At 34.2% G+C, this 22,864-nt stretch overlaps 1 protein-coding gene across 1 annotated transcript; it reads left to right on the top strand.

Moving 5' to 3' along the window:
• The first annotated feature begins 5,063 nt into the window (after positions 1-5,063).
• On the top strand, positions 5,064-11,943 carry LOC138128134 (uncharacterized). The gene is made up of 2 exons (XM_069044318.1): positions 5,064-5,313; positions 11,224-11,943. The coding sequence occupies exon 2, from the start codon at positions 11,225-11,227 to the stop codon at positions 11,768-11,770; it is 546 nt and encodes a 181-aa protein (XP_068900419.1). The 5' UTR covers positions 5,064-5,313; position 11,224; the 3' UTR covers positions 11,771-11,943.
• Positions 11,944-22,864: the final 10,921 nt, after the last annotated feature.

Below are 22,864 nucleotides of genomic sequence, written 5' to 3'. Positions count from 1 at the left end.
AAAAAATCTCCTGAATAAGCTTCATCTTTTTGCGTTGGCCCAAAATTCCGTTAAAATTTGACATTTGATTGTTGAGTTTATTTACGTAACCCAAAATAATGATGTACAGTAAGGTTGTAAGTACCATATCGTACCTTTGAGTGAAACAATAAAATCAGAATAAAAAAACACGATCAATTACGACCAAAACGACGGTTTTCTTTCATAACCACATTTTTTTTTCTGACACTGCAGACACACTGAAAACAAAAGTTGGCGACGTTGTCGGTTGTATTTTCGAGGTAGAATGTTATACGTCGATATTTTTTCAACGAAGAGATTTACTTAATTTCCACGCAGAAAGATGATCAATGAAATATGTTCGTATGAAATCAGTTGACGAGCTTTTAAATTTTGTGACATTGTACTATAGGGAGCATGGAATTTCGGGCAGCAATTTATATGTCATTTAAAAAAACCCAATGCAGTCTAAGCTTTTTTGTCATAAATGTCATAATAATTAATTTTGACTGAACTTGAAAATAAACTGTCACAATTGTGCACAATTATTTTTCATTTTAGTTATTGATTTCCAAAGTTTAATAAAAGACTGTACAGTTTTCAGAAAATCACATCTAAGGACTTGCAACTTTTCAGGATTGATGAATGCAATTTGTCAGAATGATATGTGACAACAGTAGATATTAAAATGAGGTTATTCATACGTCTAGCACCTAAAGCCTATTTCACATCTTATATCAGTCAAATTTTAAGTCTGCTCGAAATTCCGTGCTCCCAATAGTACATACTACTGCGAGCAAAAAAAACTGGTAGTCAAAATCATGCTTTGAACAATGAAAAATGCTCCATTGCAAAACGGTCGTAAATATCATAACCTATCATCATGTTCTATGACATTGGTTGTCATTTTTTTCTCATTTTCTTGACACTTTGTTGACATGGGACATGGGCATAATCAGGCAGGGATTTTTTTTTAATTTGTGACAATCTAACCAAACTTTGAAATGACATTGACGACCAGAAGTTTTTGCTCGCGACAGTATTTGTAAATAGGGTAATGATTTTGGATTATATTTGAAAAGTTTTGAGGTAATGGAATGATGAATAGTACAAAAGCTGACTGTCGACGTGACGTGGGTAGTTAACGACCCAAAGACAAGCTATGAACAATGGAAAATGATAATTAGTAAATGAAAGATACCGACCGGTGATAATACACAAACCATATAATTAAACCAAAAAATAGATCACCTACGAATAGTCAAGGCGAGCTAATGGTGTGCTATGCTAATGGTCTTTCAATAATGAAAACTTTTGTTTTAATAATGAGCTTTTTTAAAAAAATATGAAGTATTCTCGTTTGGTTATTAATTTCTGTGAATAAAAATTACTCGAGTAAAATCTGGTTGCAGAAAAGAATTCTGTCAGTGCTGACATCCCAGAATAGTTCGTGATTATTGTTCCAAACATAGGAACAAAGGACCAGGACAATGGAATTGTAAAAATACGTTCTATTTTTTTTTTGAAATTTTAAATTTAAAAATTTTGGCATGAAAATGTCAAACCTAGAAAGTTCTAGAAAGACCGAAAATAAGTTAATTTTGTTCGTAGAATTTTGAAATAAAAAAAAATCTTTTTTTGTCTATTTTTTCTTATACAGGGTGTTTTCGAAGTTGAGGCGTTCCTTTTAACATATGATAGTATGCGTTGTTCTAAAGAGTTTTAGCCAAAATTACCTTAGTAAAATGTGTACGGCAATGAAGATACAATAAGTTAATTTTTTTGAAATTTTTGAAACCGGTCCTGTTCAAATTTGCGCTGATTTGTTAGAAATTAGAATTGACAAAAAAAATCAAATGAGCATGGACATTAAATCAAAAATACTGTCAGAGGTGTCATCTAATTAGTCGAAATGGCTTATCGTTACGAAAATAATGAGCTCACAGATATGTTGCTAATGCATGCGCAATGTTATCAGAATACAGCTGCGGCGTCCAGAGAGTACGCAAAGCGATTTCCGGAAAGACACCGTCCTGGGCCACGTCAGTTATTAATCTTATACCGCGGAGAAATAGACAGGACTGGACTCAAAATTTCAGAAAACAATAAAAATGTACAATCAATTGTCTCCGTTAATACAAACATTTTACTAAGAAAATTTAGGCTAAAATTCTTAAGAATAATGTATAGTACCTCCTGTTACAAGGAACGCTTCAACTTCGAAAACACCCTGTATGTACCTACTTAGATATCGGGTGTTAATTTAAATTTCCGGTCAAAGTTGGCGTTGAAGAGTTGATTGTGAACTCATGTAAAAACACAAACAACGGTAAGATTTAAACAGCTGATCCGTGATTCGTAATCCATAGTGCGTTCACAATCGACTTTGATCGGAAATTTGAATGAACACCCGATACTTCTGGACAAGTCGTTGCTTTGGAGACTTTTCCGTCCGCAAATTTTTTACCAAAAATAAGAAAGATATGTCAAAGAAAGAACGTTTAAGTACATTCAAGTTGTCTTGCTCATTCCTGGATAAACTTCATTTGTTTTGTAACCCAGACATTTCAAAATCACCTTGAACCTTTTCAATCTCATTTATGTAAGTGTAACAACCTGGGAAGCACGCCGCATTAGTGTGCTCCAAACGGGATCTTACAAATACAAATACACAATGTAGGTACACTTTTAATAGCTAGGTACGTTGTCGCGATTGTTTCTCAGTATGAAAGAAAGGACAAAACATATTTTCATCACAGAAAATACTCAGACTTTGCAGTTTAGAGATTCGATATAAAACAGATGCGATAATACTCGTAGTACAAGTAGTCTTTCATGCAAGGCATCACGTAGCGCTTCTGTTCCTTTCGTAACAACCAATTAACTGTTTCATCTCTGTTTGTAATTTAATAAAATCTTGAAGGGTGTCCATTTTCCAAAATAATTTAATATCATTGGCACAGAACGAGTGGCCACAATACTAAAAATCTATACAGTGTGGAAACTTTAACTGGAATAAAATTCATAACTTGGACATTTTTTTGTAAAAAATCCCAAAACAGGTCGATTTGTGTTTTTCCTTGCCCACATTTTGGCGCATTGAAATTTGGATTGGACAAGACAATGTCTGACGGGTCAGCTAGTGTTAAATAAAAATGGTCCCAGAATTGACTCTTGTGGAACACCGGAATTGGCAAATACGGTTTACATATACGAGTATGAATAAAAATCTGCTTTATCTTATTTTCCGTATGTAACTGTTGTCAAGTTTAATCTCCATTTTGTGAACATTTCTGAAATCAAAGATATCTAAGAATTTATTTATTTTAAAAGACATATTTTGCACTCTATTTGTACGAAAAACATTTTTTTTTCAAAACTAGCTGATATCCAATATCATAATTGTCATTTATGTAGCACGTGTACAAAACATTACTTTTCTTTATAAGTGGGAAGTTTACACGCACGAGCGCGACGACTGTTGTAATCTCACGCTTTATACACAGTTGTATACATAACTTTTTGGGAAAAAAATTAAATCAACAAAACTTCAAAATAAGAATCAGGTTAATTCAATTTTCTACCGTCTACTACGTTAGTGACCAACTAAAAATTAAAAGTTAAGTTATGAATTTTACTTTACACGCATAACATTGATTAAAAAGAATTGTTTTTTTAATTGGTTTACTCAACTGAACCAAAGACATTCAGGTACATAAAGTCTGCTTTTTTTTTATAATCAATTGTTAAAGTGTTGTCAGGTTGGTAGAAAATTGGAAACAGTGAATTTTATAAATCACGTTTTGAAATATTGACTTTTGAAATTGTCACCGATTGTCACATTTGACAATTTAAATTTAAATTAAACACGTGTCTTGCACTCATAAACATATGCAACATAACCTCAATAATGATCTAGGGGAAATCTAGGGTAAAATTGAGATAGAACTGGACCAATTGTCAATGATTTTTAATATACAGTTTGGTCTTTTTCTGTATTTTGACACTGGCAATTGATTATAAAAAAACGGAATATACGACAGTTATTTTCGCAATGGCGTGGTTTGTCACTTGACTAAACGTAAACGCATAAATATGCTGGACATGCGTTCATTCGTAGAACCTTATAAAGCCCTCTTGACCAGATTTTTATTTACAAACCAAAAAAGTACACGTCATTTATAAAACAACCCAGTTAAAAATTAATTTATGATTTATGTTACATATTTAATTATTTTAGAATTACATAATTTATTTTTATCTTTTTAAAACAATTTTACTACCGCACATTCAAAGTTTGCACTTAGAAAACATGTTGGGGCCGGTTCTTTTGTGGATCGATAACGCCGCTCTATCAATCTCACATTTCTTAATCATCTTGTCCAAACCACCAAAATCAACCTCCTCTTGTTATGGGCCTCAAAAATTATCTCTCCAACGCAAAACAACTATTTTTACTAAACTTATCGTAGAAAAAAAAACCAGTATTACAAACTCAGAGATAAAGCAAAAATAAAACAACAGAAAAAATCGCAAAGACCTCGGACGTCACCGCTACGCCAATAATTCATTTTGTGCATCGATTCCGACTGTTAATTGTATTTTTTTTTTGTCGGTTATCGACGAAATTACGCTGTTTCCATGCCCTATCACGTGTGCTTTAATGGCGTTTAGGTGTAAGCAAAAATAATTACCGAACATTACCAATCGACATGAAACGGCAACAATTCGAGTTTCACGCGGCCTCGGACTTGCGATATTGTGGCGAAATTTCGAACACGGTGACCGAAAATTTTCTCCTGTGGGCCCTTCGGTAGCCCTGGAACTTTGCCCTTCCGCCTGCGTGACCACTGACACGTACCGGAATTTTCGGGTCGCTGAAACTAGAACAAAACCGTCTGGACCTCGCCTACGGGTTTAAAGCTTCCAGAAGCCCTCCGTGGGGAGATTAACATAATTGTAATCTCCCCTCAATTATGAGACGAGCGTCGGCGAGCGCGCACGAGGGGTCCAACGCTTCAATCATCGCTCCGAATTGGTGACTTCTTCTTTCGTCTTTGTCTGGGGCGCGGTGTTGGACAGGGTCCGACGTACAAACAAGCTTTACCTATTTAAGGATGTGCCGCTGCGGATTTACTATTTCTGTCTCGAGCACGTTGTGGTGAATTCGTTTACCAGTTCTTCGGCGAGGTGGACTAGTGTCTAATATGGAAAAAAGGCTTCCGAGAAGAGTTCAGTGTTGTTGATAGGGTCGCTGTTGTTTTCCCCAACGAACAATTTTCTGTGAATTTTTGTGATATTCGTATTAGTAGAGTGAGTATCTCGCTTTTCGTTATTAACTGGATGGAAATGCCAGTCTAATTGGAATAATACGTAAATACATAATTCCATCGAATCATTTTTCGAGCAGATGCCGCCGTCTCTTTTCGCACAATTTTTCGTGCTGTGATGCAACTTTTTATTTGTGTTCAATGCCAAAGGGGTGTTGCGATTGCAATGGTGAAGAATCCGTGCGTGCTGTAATTTCTTTCGTGGCCGGTGGATTTTTTCCAAAAAACTGGTTGGTTCGTGTCTGGCCACCGCCAGGTGCTTATTTTCATTTTTCTTTCTGACAGTGCGAAGAAACTGCAGCTGCACCAAGAACATGGCAATTTTTGACGTAGTCCTTTTTTTTTAATTGAAGGAAAAGTATTTGAGAATGTTATGCCAATTTTAATAATAAGTACCTACAAAGTATTGTTTCCAACGTCCGCCAATGCGAAGTAACCTATTGAAAATATACTTTAAAACAAGGAAATCGCATTGGTGTACGTTTTATAGAATACATATGATATACAGGGTGTATTTTTAAAATGTGCCGAAATTTTACCTACGAGGTTGTTTGACAACGTAGAAGACTAAAAGCAATTAAAAAAAATTGTAGCTCAAAAAATAAATGTCATTTTATTTTTTGACATAGAATTTTTTAAACATTTTTTCCGAGTTCTACATGAAGCCAGTAGCTCGTGATTAAAACATCTGCACAACTTTCAAAATCACCCTGCATAATACATATTTGGAAGATTCAAAATGGGATACAAACATTTTAACAAACTCTAAGCCAAAAACAATCTTTTTTTTATGAAAAGTAAATTTCTATATCATATTCGAAAAATGTCATATAATCTTCATTAAAAAAAAATCATAACAATACGGTTGCGTTTGTTTCCATGCTTCATTCTTTTGTCTTTAACAACCAAGGGAATGTAGTATGTTTCTTAATATATTAATATTTAAAAAAAAAAATATGTTACCAAATGACCAAATTAATTATTGAAAAATATATCCAACGTATCGTCCAATTAGGAAAATATAATATATTCCAATGGGTGGAATATAGGTATATATTTCATGGTTTTATGAATTTTCACTTGAATAATTTCTTTGATTTGTTTTGGTTCTTGGCGACATTCCAACTGGATGATCTGGCAAGTTTACCATTTATTTAGTAGGTAATATTTTTCTAAACGAATAAAATTTAACATTATCCGAATTTAAAAAATAGTACAAATTGTAATTTCTGACCTCAGGATAGTATTCTATGGAACTCCAATTTTTTTAAAATGAAAAATGTGTAACAATTTTTTTTTTAATTATGAAATATCCAATATATCCAATAATTCGGAAAATATATATTTTCCCCTTGGTTTTGCATGGTTTTATTAATTTTCACTTTTTTTTTTGCAACATTCCAACCAGATGATTTTAGAGGGAAAAATCCTGCGACGTTTATTTTAAATGCTGTTATCATAAACGAATACATTTTTGACATTGTATTTTTTGTCGAAAAAGACATTGAATTCATTTACTTTTTTACCACCACTTTGCAATACATACTCTTGAAATATTTTTTTAATTTCCTACGAGTGGGGAATGATATTTTCTTCTAAATGAATAAAATGACCGCATCCTATTTATTGCCAAAAGCTGTCAAAAATGGCGTCTGCAAAATATTGTAGTCAAATTCTTTCTCAGGAAAAATGTTGAATAAATCAAATGTATAAATTGTGTGTTTTATTGATTTCTTATTGGTCGAAGACAAAATATATTACAACACCTGTTGGGTGTAACTCCTCAGCAGAACTAGCATACTTTCTTTCTTCTTTGTTTCACTAAAACAATTTTATTGCAGAATCTACCCAAAATGCTTTTTAATTACCAAAATACTTTCTAATGTACCTACATGACATTTCAGAATTTAAAAAAATCTCATACTTTTGTATAAATACCTCGAAATTAATGAGAAAATAATTATTATGAAGTACACTTTAGTTGGAATTTGTCTGAGATAATAATTTTGCATCATTGGACCAAAGTTCGACTGTCTAATTCTTATAAACAACTTAGTCTGGCAGACTGTTTTCTAGGAATAATCTTTGACATACGACCCTTCACGTCCATCAAACAAGATTATACAACAAAACTTCTCTGTGTCATCATAACTCAGTTCATTTAATTTGTAAAATATTATCTTCAACTTTCAGACGATTCAAATTTCAAACTGGTTTTTGTACAAAACTAAGTGTGGCATTTCAAAAAATGATAAATCAAAAATTTGGAAAAATTAGAGAATCAAGCCTCCGCATATCAAATGAAGAAAACAGTACTTTGAGCAATCCGTCTAAAATAATTTGTTGGCTCCAGAGTTCTTGATAATTCTTTTAATAGCACGCATTTAACTCTTTTTTTTTTATCAAACATTTTATTGCTCTCGGGGTCAAACGTCACAATTTTAAACAACACCGAAAAACTCAAAAGGAGCAAATATCAAGGTCAGATAAAATATGTTTCGTGAAACATCTCAACACATTTTGGACCGAAAGTACGCAATTTTTAACGAATAGGAAGAAGCAGAAAATATTTTAGGTGTGTTGTTTAGAAGCAGAACAGTATGTTATACCACAAGGAACTAAAGTGCATCTTTTCATCCCGAGTGTATGAGCGCAGCGAGGGCAATAATTATACGACACATTATGTCAACGTAACGATCCTATTATCAATAAATTAACTTAGTTGGCTCTGCTTTTACACTCGAGGGATTAAAAGTCTTCCTTTACTGTCTATTTTGAGCGTCTAAAATAACGCTTTATATAAATTTCGTGCAAAACAACTCAACTCTTTACACTGTGACTGCCATATATCAGCGTTTTCTTTAAAATTTTACCTAAATTTTTAATATGTAATTGCTTTTGGAGTCACGATTAATTAGTAAGCCGGTCAAATATAAAATAACTCTAATTTTTGTTTACCAAACATCCGGTTTGTGAAGGTTATAACTTAATCAGTTGTCGTCTCATGGTGAAAATAGTCACAACAAGAAAATACCGTTTTATGAATTTGCACAAAACGAAAGCAAGTTTCTTTCAATTAAATAAATTTGGCGGAAATGAACGAAATTCATGGTCGGAACAGTTGTCCAGAAGTGTAAATAACTTGTAACAATTATCGAACTTATCTCTTATCAAAAATTTTATTTATTGAGCAAACACAGAAAAATCAAAATTGTTTCTGATGAAATTTCTTCACATGTAGGAATATTGGTCAATAACTTAAATTTAATAAATTGAAATAGATAAAAGTAATTTTGTTTTGGTGTTTGAGGTGGTACATGCCCAAAAAGTGTTGCATAAAGGCAAACTCTTTCTCATTTACACCTTAACAGTTTCAATCTATATTTTTACCCATCCAATATTCGCAATATTGCCAAAAGCAAATTTTTTCATAAAAAATGCTACATTTTCTCTAAAGTCTCTTCAACATACTCTCTTTTATTTAATTTCACACTGGAAACTAGTCACCAAGTGTTAAACAATTTTATCTTTGTTTATATTTTATCAAACTATGTACTTATAAAATGTATTAAAAAATAAATTGTATTTGCGTATTCATGGAGATAACGTATGAGTAAGTCATTTTTTAATAATAACAGTAATTGCAAGATAAATTTAAAAAAAATCCTCTTGAGTCCTCGTCTGATATATTTCGTTTTCATGGTTTATTTCTTTATTGTTATCAAATAATTAGACGCACTCGGTAGAACTTCCTTCGACCCCTTAGTTAGTACCGTGAGATCGAAAAAAAAATTAGTGTTGGCTGTGACCAAAAATTTCAGTTGGCAATTCGTTAAAATTTCAATTATCAGATGTCAGTCTTAAAAGTTAGGTTAGTGACTTTGAGAACGTTGAAATCTTGATTTTCATAAAGGTGTGAATTATGTGTGACCTGTCGGTTGTAAGAGAATCATGAGGAGCTCCAATTGTATTTACGAATTAGAGTAAATGTTCGAAATGTCTGCCTTCAGCTTCCAAACATGTTACTCTCTTCGCTTCACGTTTTCAAATGACCTTCGCAAAGTGGGGACATCAATTGCAGTTATCAGTAATTACTTGTATTAATTCGGGAATTGTGTTTTTGAACACACGTTGTTTATCAGGTATGGAAAAACAAAATAATCAAGGCAAGTTGTTGGTAAGTGCCTTGAAAGTCCGGAATGACAGTTACTATTGTAATTAATGACATTTGATGACATTTGAATTAAATTTTTACGTGCTGCCAACTGAAGTGTATTAATCATGGCCATCTCGATTTTTTTTATTTTCGATAACACGGTATTAAAGAGTTGGAGTGGTTTTACGAATTTTAGATTTCATCATTTTGTTATTTTTTTTTAACTCTGAAGAGTTCTGGCGAGAGGATTTATCAGAGAAGAATTTGAAAATGGAACGAAATGAACATTAAATTACGTCATTTTGGTTTCTGAAAAGTTCCTAATTAATTACGTTCTCAGGTACTAAAATAATAAAATCCATTTAACTTCAATTTTTGAAGAATCCTAAACAACTTTCGTATTTATTTTAGAGAGTTTCTTTTCTTTTCTAACAAGTTACTTCATTTTTCTTCTTCTTAATATAATCCCACTCTTGAGAAACATCATTAGCTTTGTTTTCTTCATCTTGTACTACTTTCTTTTGCTCATCTATCTTCAAGAGTACGATCTATTTATTTTATAAGTTCTTCAGCAGAAAACCACTTCCACTTTTTGATAATTTGATAAAAAGTCGCTCAACAACTTTCTCTGTTCATCTTTTCTTCAAATAAAATATAAAGCGGAGTTCTTTTTTGGCCTCCTCAACTCTAAATGACGTGTTTACATATTTTGAACAACTGCGGTATCTTGTTTTTTTACACACTAACCAAACTATCTGTCATTTTACCGCACGGAGTGCGTAAACTAACGCGAAAATTTTTAGCTTTCTGGGACCTCCAAAAAAAATCTTAGCTTATTATAAATAATGTCCATTTATACTAAGACAAGATCCCGCTACCATTTATCCGCTTTCTGTTGAAGTGTGATGGCGCCATCTTGTGGTGTAAATCGTAAGCATGTCAGTTATCGGTATAATAGATAACTTTCTGCCATTTCATTAATCAATTGTCAGTCTTTGACAGGTTTTGCAAAATTATTGATAACTACAAATTTCAAATTCGAGAAAACAAGTCGTCGGCCAAAAATATTAATACCTACATTACATTACTAATGCGGTAGACATTTTACATCGCTCGGTTTTTGTCAAAACACTCCCCCTGTGCGATCGTGTTTCAGTCTAAAAACCTCGCGCTGTAAAATGTAGGCTACCGCATTCGTAATTTAAATAACTATCTATGTATTTCCATAGTAACATTCACCAAAGATTATGCATGACACTAAGAATCGGTTGATTTATTAAACAAATAACAACAATTACATTGTTAAACACTTCAATTTACTCCTTATTAAAAAAATAACGTCTCAACGTCTCTCGAAAAAGCGGAAGTGGTGTTTCTTCCTTGTAAAAATCGCCTCACCTGTTTGCGCACGGTGGCTCATCCGGATTTATTTATTTAGCGTTAATTTAAAATTCCATAAATCACTCAACTAGGCAAATGTTGCGGTCATTGTGTTTCGCAACCGGCTCGCTCCGGTTCCAATTGAACAAATCGTCTCGCTTATCAGTCACTACACTATCTAAGCACAAACAGAGTGTTCGTCCGATTGCATAATCCCTGGTTTTTATTAAATTTCGCAACGTGTTCAAACAATTCCTTCTGGCAGGTACCGGCCCGGGGTTATCTCCGGTCCGACCGTCACATCCATCAAGCGTTATCGTTTCAAGTTCGCGCGTCCTCACACTCGTCTCGTTGCAGAATGTCCAGCACAGTGTCCACCACCGAGGTCCAGACGATCTCCAAGAAGGTGATGACGCCGCGCAAGGCGGACGACAAGACGCAGAGGCTGGTGCGGACGTCTTCCTTGGAGAAGATCCGACGCTTCAACAGCTTCATCTGCTCGCAACAGTACTACGTCCTTCCGGCTCTCCTGGCCTGGCTCAAGTCGTCGCAAACCGTCCTCCAGTCCTCCACGGAAAAGACGATCTTCTTCTTCCGCTCTCTCCTCTTCACCCACTTCCTCTACAAGCTCTGCCAGTTGGAGTTCAGGACGATCGTCTCCAATGGGTTGCTCCTGGTCCGGAAACAGTTCCGGGAGATCTGTTTGCTCAAGTGGGCGGTGTACGCGACGGCTCTGGTGCTGAGCGCACAGCTCTTTTTGTGTTTTTATTTGCTGTGCAACACGCACGTGCCCAACGGGTTGGCCTTCCTGATAGTTTGTTGGTTCTACATAATTTATTTGAACGCCAGCTCGGTTTGTTTCGTGCCGAAAAGGAGCAATAATGTGATCAAAAAAACGAACTAGGTGCTTGTACATCTCTGTTACTGTGTAAGGCTGGTTTATTAATTTATTATACTTATTATTAGATAGGTAGATCGAGATTAACTCGATAGGTTAACATATTTGTGTGCGTCTTTCGGGTGTTATTTTTTGTACTTGATGATGACTTATTATAAATAAATATACTTTTGATACCGTGTCATGGTTTTATTTAGTTCACGATTTGCGTTAAACGCGTCATCCAAACAACACTTTTATTTACGTTTGATTATTTCCAGTAGAGGTGTATTATGTCGACGAATTTCGAATTAGATCAACTATAATCTATTCATTTTGATTGTGACCACTCCCTAGTAACTTTTCAGTTGCTAGGTTATGGATAGGGAATTTTAGATAACACCAAATCCAGTCGCAGTTGGCAACTCTCGGAGGCGCCATTTTGACAGAGACGTCACGCTCACAGAAGACAGAACGGAGAACGACTTGCGCAAACGTTTTTCGACGTACACTGTGCGCATATCTATAAAATTGAGTTTTGGTACAAAATTTTAGAATTCAAAAAGAAAATGCCACGTCGTCTTCCCAAAGTTGGGACCAAAGGGTTAATATTGACTTGTTTCGAGACATTTATTGAAGCCAACGGGAAAACAACCCACAAAGACGAACATCACCAATAAAGTTAACTCTGTTTGTGCTTTTTTGTTGTACATTTTGGCTTGGCTAGTAAGTGTTGTAGTTTGATATCTTCTGCCTTTTCATCCTCTGTAAATCATTTTTTTCAACTTTCTGTCTGATTAGTTTTTATCTGAAAATGCTAATTGAAAGTTCTTCATTAATATCGAGAATGTATGAGGTGATTTCGAAGTTTTTACGTTAAATAATCTGTACCTGTACAGACGTGATCACAGAATCAGACAGACGTTTTTAGTTTCTCCTACTTCAAATATTGATTTCCGTTATTAATATTGATAAATACATTAAAATAATTGCTTTACTACCACGGTCAAGTTTTGACAATTCTGACATTTTCACATCATGTTCACACCACACAAATATTTAGTGTAAAACGTATGCAGCACACAGCTAAACAGCGCCTACTATGTTTTTGGTTGTGGTCACAATCAAAGAGAATAGATATTAGATACAAAACAAAGTGCCAACGACTTCTGGATTGTTGGTTGCCTAACTACGAGTATATCACACATTTTTCAAAAACAAAATTACTAATTTACGAGTTTCTTGTTGAATCTTTTTATCGAAATGAAACACGACACAAATCTTTATCGTCCAGTGGCTTTCAAACGAATTATCAAAATTTTTCTCCACCTCAGCTCGTATCGATAAAAAATATTTATCTTCTCCAAATCTGGTGTGAATAAGGATGCAGTTTTTGTCATTGCTGTTGAAATTCAGTCCTTTGCATCACGCTGAATATAAATCACGTCCTGTTGAATGAACTGAAAAGAGGGGATTCAGATTCTAGACAACTTCGGATCTACACGTCCTCCTCCTGCATTTACAGTCTCAACGTCACCCTCGCTTGTTAATAGGTTTCGGAATTTAAATTTGAACAAATGTATTCAGCGTCTTTGCCAAACCTTCCACAGTTCGGTCTTGGGCACGCTCATCTTCAACGAATATTTTATTTACGCCGAACATGTATTTCAATTCGTCTAAAAGCTGTGCTATTCCACATGATCCACAAAACATTTTTGAACTGAAAATATAGAGCGACAGGAGAACAGAAAAGAACAGAATCACATCATTTCAACACCGAAATCTTTTAATTTTCGTGCTTTATCACTAATAACTACACAACTGTTTTTTATTCATCAATTAAATTTGGAAATTTGATTTTTGCTAAAACTGACAATAGTGACACATAGAGAAGTACCTATTTGATTAAAGAACATTTAGGATCGAAAAAGCATCAACATAAGCGCGGAGGTGCTGTATGCAGAGGTGGTGACGGTCAGTCGAGGTGCTTTTGATCAAATTTCTAAATATGCTGCACTACACTCTTCAACTCAGGTATGTAGGTATGTACAGATACAACTAAAAAACTGTTAAAAATGTGTAATAAATATAATACGTCAAAAATTTCCTGGTGATACGACGAAATAAAATGTGTTTTTTGTTCGACACTGTCAGAATTTGAGAATTTTCTCCTGCGTGAACGGATTTTGATAAATTTGACAACTTGTCAAAACGAAACGTCAAGCTAATTTTAAAGATTTTTAGCGATTTGGAGCCTTTAAGGGGCTCGTCGAACAAAAAAACGTATTCAACTCGTTCTTGTGTAATTTGGGCTTTTTTTGGCATGAGTGGACCAGTTTAAAACTCGAGTGAAACGAGAGTTTTAAAGGTCCACGAATTCGTTAAATAAATAACTATTTAAGTATATTTTTCTGCATCTGTTGTTGCTTGGACGATTTTTATGCATATAGGGTTAGTCACGAGAGACTTCCGATGAAAATTTCGTTATATGCAACCGAAACTACAATTTCCAATTGTTTCTAGCTTCCTAAATTTATAAAAAGTAATACTTAAATCAACGATTGCTGGCCCTTATTGTCTGTCATGTCAGTTTTCACGTTTATATGTATTAATTTTTGTTCATAACCTCAATAAAGAGAAAGTGTCATGATTAATCTTATTCGTCAAGTTACTTGGATTGCTAACTTATTTCGAATTAAACAAAATATCAAGTTCTAGGTGTTTCTTGTATTTTGGGTTGCATATAACGAAATTGTCATCGGATGTCTCTCCGGAATAACCTGTATATTCGAATAAACATTAAAAATTAATGTTGTTGCAATTTTCTTGTCTACTTTTATTTTTTAAAATTGTAACTCATCAATCATAATTTAATTAATTTTTGTGGATGACTAAATTTTTATGAAAAAGTGTATAAGAAATTGATTGAAAACTCGTTAAGTTCAAGGTTGTATTATTTTATCGATTTGAAAATGAATTGTACCAGGAAATGGAAAGTTGTGATGATAGTGGTAGGGATGCTCCGTTAAAATCCCACACGCGATGGTAAGTAAGGTGTTCTCTTTCGTCCAAGAAGAGAAGTTATCACTTCATTTCCTCAGGAGATGTAAACTATTTCGCAGAATTTAAATTCTTGTTGACGATATGCTTCCCATTACTCTCGCCTACAGGTTCATTTCCAGGTAACCAGGATGTGTGTTCTTTGTATCCATTGTGAATTACTTCTCGTCCGAAATCGAGAGATACATTTGTTTAGTGTTCCTTTTCAGCAAATACTTACCTCGTCACGTACACTATTCAAAATCAACAATTTAATGAGGTCTGTAGGATTTACAGTATCCGTCAAAAAAATTCTTTACATTGGTGGAACTAAATCGGTAAAGTTCGTCGAAAAAATTAATTTTGTACGTAAGTATTTTCCCTCACATTTGTGGCCTAAATCAAAACAATAGTTATTTACACTACGAGAAAGGAAGGCAAAGCTTTTGTTCACGCGAATTGCACTTAAGTGCAATTCAAGTGAACAAAAGCAGCTTTATTCTCCAGTGCTTATTTGGTTTTGTTCGAAACCTGACATAACTCCTTAGAAAATGAGTCTGTAACTTTGTATTCAAAATTCCAAATAAAATAAAAATAAAATAAACAAATCAGATGTTTGGAAAAATCCGTTGTTATGGAAAAAAATAAAATACAAAATAAACAAAGCTCTGTAACGACGATAAATTAATTAATACAGTAGAGTATTACGCATTCACGATCTTTTTGGGACCGAGTTGGCTAAGATTTTTTCTTTTCATGTTGGACTAACTGACTCAGTGATGCAACGGATGCATTTTTTTTTTCTGTCAGTGTCTGTTCGACATTTTCTTGCCACCGGATTGCCAGATTTATTATTTTAATATTCGTAAGAAACTAAAATGATTTATTAAGTATGTAAAAATAATTTAAATTTCCGTCCAAGGAACAGTCAAAATTGCCAAAATAATTTTATACAATAAAAAATTTCTATTAAACGATTTAATTTAATTTAAACATAACAGATCATCATAAGAGATCCGGCAACAATGTACTATTCAGAAAATATAACCCTAAACTGAAAACAACCTGACCTAACACAAAAAGTGTCAATTTCCTTTAGGGAATTTAGTTATCACCGAGGTACTGCCAACAAAATCAGTAGATGGCTCCTTGGTAGATGGTCAAAGCCAATTCGGTCCCAAAAAGATCGTGAATGCCTTATACAGGGTTATTCTAAATGATTGTAGTCGAAGTAGGCGTGAAAACTGAATGTAAAATTTATGGTTGCCGCTCCACATAAAAAAACATCCAAATGATGTGAATAGTGAGTACACACCGTTCACACATGGGAGTTAAATTGAGTGCAAAACAACTCAATATATCTGGATTCAATCGTTAATTTAACAGAAATAAATAAAAATCCCATCACCGCACTTTTCACCTGAAAAATGACAGTGACAGCGACAAAACTGACAGTTCACATGAAAGCGGCAAAAATGTAATAACATGGGCATGGCCTACTTCGACTACAATCATTTAGAATAACCCTGTAGTAGTGAGTATGGTGCACAGACGTGTTCTTCGTGCTCTCCGTTTTTAGCGCTCATACTATGATTTACGCAAGTATATTTACATCTAACTTCGCATATCGTCGATTCCTCGTGAGTCTCATAAGAAACACCCAAATTGGTGCAATTCTGATTTGCAGCAGTTAATTGATTCATGACATTGGTGGCGTTTACTTGTTGGTATTATCGCCCGAGTTTTTGTTCACCGGAGATAAGTTTCTTTTAACGGCAGGCCGGGAGGCGAATGACTGCGTCCTTTCGCAGTATTCGCCTCAAATTTACCTTTTGTGCTCCGGGATTCGCCCCCGGGTTGGAGCGCTAATATAAATTCATATTGCAAGATGGCGAGCGACCCGCCAACAATTTTCCCTGGTAAAGAGCAGGCGGTAGTTTGTAATGCTACCGACGGACCTATGCGAGAGCTATAGGTAGTATAGTATCTTCTAAGAACGTTTTATTTGCATCGAGAATCTCTAACGAACGAATTTGCATCTATTTAAGTAGTAAGTCTTTGGTTGATGACGTGGTCTCAAACCACTCATCCATCACCGTCAATGACAAGGTCGTTGGGGTACGTCGGTTAATAAACCCTGCGCGTCGTATCATTTTGTCAAATGTTTGCCCATCAGCTCTTGGATTTACTGTAAATCTATTCTTGTCCCAGATTGAAGACTGTTTCATTTGAGAGAACAGTGGTAGAATGGGCTACGGTAAATCAGCATCTATCAGTTGTTGACTGGAAATCATTACTTTCTAATACTTCTATGACCCATAACTGGAAAGTTTTCAAAACCACTTTGCAAGACACGATTGCGCAGTACACTACTAGAGTAACTTTTAAAAGATCATCAAAGAAGCCTTGGATCGACTCCAAGATTCTAAAGTTGATTAGGAAAAAACGATCGTTGTGGCGTACCTTCAGGCGGACTGGGGCTGAAGCTGATTATAAGACCCATAGAGCTTTCTCTAATAAACTTTCCACCACTATTAAGGAGGCTAGAACTAGATATGAGTATTGCTAATTCCAGAGATACCAAACACTTTCACAAGCACATTCGCACTCAACTGTCGGGTCCAGTGGGAACTCCACAGGTCAGAGATATTACTGGCTCCGTGACAGACAACAGCGATGTTGTCGCCGACATTTTTGCCGATGTTTTTTCTAAAGTTTTCACGAAAGAATCACGGGATCGGATCCCCGCCGTCCCTGGCCCGCCCAATTTCACTTTTCTCTCGGATATCGATTTAAATTTTTTTTACAAAACGTTCTTTTAAGTAATAGTGGGTTGGCCCCACATTTTTTCTAATTAGCTCAAAGATTCTAGAGTTCACGCTGTCTACCAAATTGTTATGTGATTCAGGCTCTAAATTGGTCCAAACATCTACAGCAATTTTGAGTTCATTTATAGTTTCGTAGTGTTTGTTATCTTGATACAGTCGACGGAGCAAGATGTTTCAAAGGTTTTTAATTGGGTTCATGATCGGGGAACAGGAGGGCTACTCTAATAAATCGACATTTTGAGCTTCGAACGACCTCATCGACTTTCTACTGACGTGTTTCCGTTCTGGCGGTTATCTTGTTGCAATAGCAATTGTTGATTGTTGTTGTTTAAAAAAGGTATCAAATGTTCTTCGAGAACGAATTAACTGCTTTTTTACATTGTTTACATGTTTTTTCATATTTATTTCTATAGTTATAGTTTAGTTGGAAGTGGACAATGTAAATTTTTCTTGCCACGATCGTTAAATCAAGATGTTATAGAAAATTATTTTGGTAAAATTAGGAATCAAAGAAGTCGTAATGTAAATCCAACAGCTCTACAATTTCGAGATAGTTTTAAATCACTTCTTATTCGCGACTTTGGTAGAGAAAATTCAATAGGGCGAAACTCTGAAGCAACAAAAATTCCAGATCTATTTAACATTAGAGGTTTCATTAACAACCAACGAAAAAATAATTATTCTGCAGAAAATATTGACAATTCATTGAAAACATATCTCATTTATAAACAAATTTCAAAATTACCACCGTTTGAACTTGAAAAAGATTTGCATAAAAGTGTTATTGGTTACGTATCAGGCTGGATACAAAAAACATTGAAACATTTAGACTGTGAAAATGTCATATCCCAAATTACCAGTAAATATTCTGAAAATTCATAATAAAATTTATAAAAATGCGATGGAAATGTATAGAAAAAGATTAAAAATAAAAACTACAAAATAAATCTGGCGTTTTAGTTTAATAAATACATTATTTGAAATGAACAGTAAAGAAAAACTTAGGGTATCAAGTTGGCTGTGACTTATTTTGCACCTGCCACAAGCCAATAGATGGCGTCTGGCCAAAAAAAAATACGGGAGTTTGCGTACTATGTTTACTATGTTATCTATGCAAAATACCGTATTTAGTTATAATAATGATATTATGCTATCACAATTATCTTAGTTTTTAGCAGAAATGCGAATATTTTAATAAAACAATCAAGTAGTTTATTATGATACCTTTATTTAATCAAAAAGAACTTTATAATCATAGCACACCTAAAACAAAAGAAATACCTAACTATGTTGTTTTTATGTTTTTTTATAGGTACATAATACCAAACGTTACTAAATAAAAATAAACAATTATTCTACCTCCACCTTTAAATTAATTAACTCAACCTTAATTTTTTCCACAGGATCATCTTTTTTAATTAGTTTACCAGCATGCGGTGAGATAATGCAATCGAAAGTAATTGAGTAATCCATTTCGATGGCGGGAAGATAGATGTGTTTGTCTTTTCTTACGATTTCTGTGTTCTGAGGTTTCGAATTCATTATGTCGCGGACCAATTGTTCGGATCCGATTTGATTGTTGTCTCCCCTAATATATGGTACTTTCCACGCACATTTATACCGTCGTCCTTTCTTTCGTATTCCAACTACGCTTGCCACTTTTGCTGCAGGAGGGCAAAGGCTTCTAAAGGTGGAGAACGCAGCCTGTTGGCTGCCTATAACCTCCGCTGGGTTTTCATAATTGTCGCGCGGACAATTTACATGAATAAGTGCAAAAGACATTTAGGAGTTTATGCACTTTAAGTGGGTTGGTTTCTATGCTCTTACGCTCTTCCTGCTGGGCCATGGCCATGGTAACTCTGCTCTATACCTACACTACACAACAGGATGCAGGAATGAGGAAAGGCTAAGAAACGAGGTGCCAAGAGCCGCAGAAAAATAAAGCAGAAACTCGAGGCAGGAAACAGCCTGGGGAACAGGCTTCAAGTGGCAGAAAATCAGAAACTATGATCAGAAATACACAGGCTCAGACACATAAGCTGTCTATCAAACTCAATGATCTCATCAGACACTGTGTCAACCACAGAACACCTAATGTGTCAACCACAGAACACCTAATGTGTCAACCATAGAACACCTAATGTGTCAACCACAGAACACCTAATGTGTCAACTGTCAATGGTGTCTGTCGGTGTCAATTATGTTAAAATCCAAGCTGTATTATCGACCGAAACACCGTCGCGTGCGTAGCGCACTGCAATATGCGATACGTTTATCCTGCTCCAGATGGCGCTATTTGCGTTCTATTTACATCTATGTCTATAAACTGACCCAATTTAAACTTCATTATTTACAAAATATAAAAAGTGTAACGATTTTATATCACAAAATAAAAAAAATGATTTTGGTAAGTAATAATAATAATAATACTACTTTACTTTATTTTACCCTACGGGCTTTAAAGGATTCCTATACTTTACACAGTTCTAAATAAACTTACAATTCCAAAATCATTCTTTTTTTTCTTTTTTAAATTAACCTACATTTTCTTCTATTTTTGGTAAGTAGTTGTGTTACAAAAGCAAATTATAAAAAACTAATTTTACGTCCGCATCCTTACTTTGGTGTAATAATAATTTTTTTAGACAATGTAAAATCGTAATATTTAGGATGTGAATAAGGTTGCGATAATATTATGTCTAGTATTCAATTAGATATGCAAACTAAAAAATTAGCTAAAAATTTACACGTTTGGTTAATCAGAATAAGAACAATTTCTATAACAGAAAAAAAAATATTTTTCATAGTAAATTCGTTTTTTTAAAAGAGTAAGCCGATGTTTCAGCGTATTTTTTGAGGGATGTTTATAGACCATATAATTGATTTCATATAAATGTTCATCAAGTGAGCTGTGCATTTGTAAAAGCACCTTTAATTTAGTTACATTACAAAAGTCACATTTATGAAGGTCATGTCCAATAAATCTTTACTTGGTAAAAATACAAAGACAAAAACAAATAAAAATTACTTTAATTTAATCAGTAAAAAGACGTAACATTGCTTTTGAAATCAGCAATGTTAAAATGGACAAAAACTAAAAAATTAGTCAAATCGGGTTTGCGCAGAGCAAGCAACTTTGAAAGTTAAAGTCACTAGCTTTAGCTTTACTACCAACAGAAAATCAGATTTTCATGGCTTGCTTAGATGCACATTTATATGAAATTGAGTATACAAACGCTCCACCATCGATCGTCTTCTGTTTAATAAAAACGCTCAAAAGGCAAAATGCGTTATTCGCAGGGCCGGCGGAAGAAAAATATTTAGGACGGGCAAGTAACTATTTTGGCGGCCCCCCTTACCGACACTAGAGAATATGATCTGATTTAAAAAAGTACTAATAAATTTTAAAGTGCAATTTTATTTGGACAAAATCTAAATACTAACTGTAAATAATTATATTCCATATAATTATTATTTTTCTACATTGAAAAAAATTAATTTGCGAGCCTTCGCTTCAGCAAAATCTTTAATAATATCAATTTTGGTTAACATTTCATATTCAATTCATGGCTAGTTCAACCAGGCGATCTTGTGACATTGATGATCGTAAATATATTTTTTTTGCTTATCGTAATGAAAGTATGTACCACTTTTTTAAACGAAAAATCGTAATGAAAGTAGCACTTTTTTAAACGAAAAATCGTAGTGAGATCAGTAAGTATTTTTTTGCATCATTTTATTCTATCCCTTGGCCTAGAAGTAACATTTTATATACTACTCTAATAATTGGTACAGATTGAGCAGTCTCACCTCCTTTTTGAAAACAAAATGGAGAAACTATCAGCCGAAAAAAACTGCAACTTTTTCAAGAAACGATATTTGCATTGATATTTGAATTGTTATAGTTATTATTGGTTATTATTTTCAATATACACATTCTTTTTTATAACATCGAATTTCAATTATGCGTGAACGAAAGAGAATGCGCGAAAGTGAAACCCTCACCCACTGGTAACCATGGATAGAGACTCACTTTCAATTTCAAAATTTCGCACCAATTATTAAAATTTGTACGGAGGAATATTTGACCAAGGTTTCAAAAACACTGTCGAAAAAACTATAATTACAGTTGAAAATCTTTTAAACAAAGGTGAACTTCTTAGCAGACACGTGGCTTATACTTTAATCAAGAACTGTCTTTTCATACCAAAATTTATTTTTTTATTAATAACAACTCCATTTTGGAAATGTTCTAATTATGTTAATTCAATTGATTCTTCTTTAAAGTCTTCTTTAGAAAGATACTTAATTTCTCAATACTGTTCAGGTCCTTTTTATAGTCATTTAGAACCCAAGTAACTGATGAATTTTATTAATTTTTCAACACAATATATTTGCTACTATTTACCGTAATGACGACATTGATGAAATTTTTTTTTTAGGCATACTGTATTAGTTATTTACATTACCAGATGCGTAAGTGAACTTTTTTTGCCAAGGAGGTAGTTCAAGACCCGAGGCGACAGCCGAGGGCCGTGAAACCTCCGCGGTGAAAGAAGAAACTTACGCATCGTGTATTGTATTAAATTTTTCCTACTACGAAGCACCAACATTTTATAATGTTAAAAAAAAAATAGCAAAAATCGTGCCGTATCGCGACCATCCTTGGATCTTGGAAGTAAAAACCATAGCAACAGCTTTTACAAACATTTTATTTTTCGTCTTCAAACGGCGTGAATTGTGTAAGTGCGTGTAATTCGTAGTAATGTTAGTTTGATAGTTTGCGGTTATTGGTATTTATGCAACAAGTCTTCCCGCAAAATATGGAATGTGACGGAATTGAAAGAGCCGCTGGAATTATGTTAGGCTCATTGTCGCCTGTCAAGTCGGGTGAGCGATATAACCTAACTTTCCAACAATTCATAAATCACAATAAATGTGAATAAGTAGATTAATTTTCCTTTGTTGTATTCAATTGGACTAATTAAACTACATATTATTATAAAATGTGTTGCTGTTTTCTATTTAATGATTTGGGTACCTCAATCGAAATTGTCACAAAATAAAATAAATTCTCCTCGTCCCGTAAGGAATCTCCTAGTCGCGTAAGTATTTTACTTTCGTAGCTAGCAACCACACGCAAGATAGGATTCACTTTCGATTACAAGTGTGTTGCTAGGGCAGTAGATGAAACTTTCTAGATACGTAGTAGGAAAAATAATATTTACATTACCCGGATCAAAAGAAACAATCT

Source organism: Tenebrio molitor, chromosome 4 (genome assembly GCF_963966145.1).
Source record: "Tenebrio molitor chromosome 4, icTenMoli1.1, whole genome shotgun sequence".
NCBI lineage: Eukaryota > Metazoa > Arthropoda > Insecta > Coleoptera > Tenebrionidae > Tenebrio > Tenebrio molitor.
Note: the sequence above shows the minus strand (reverse complement) of the source record. Positions and strands in the feature narration are given on the sequence as shown.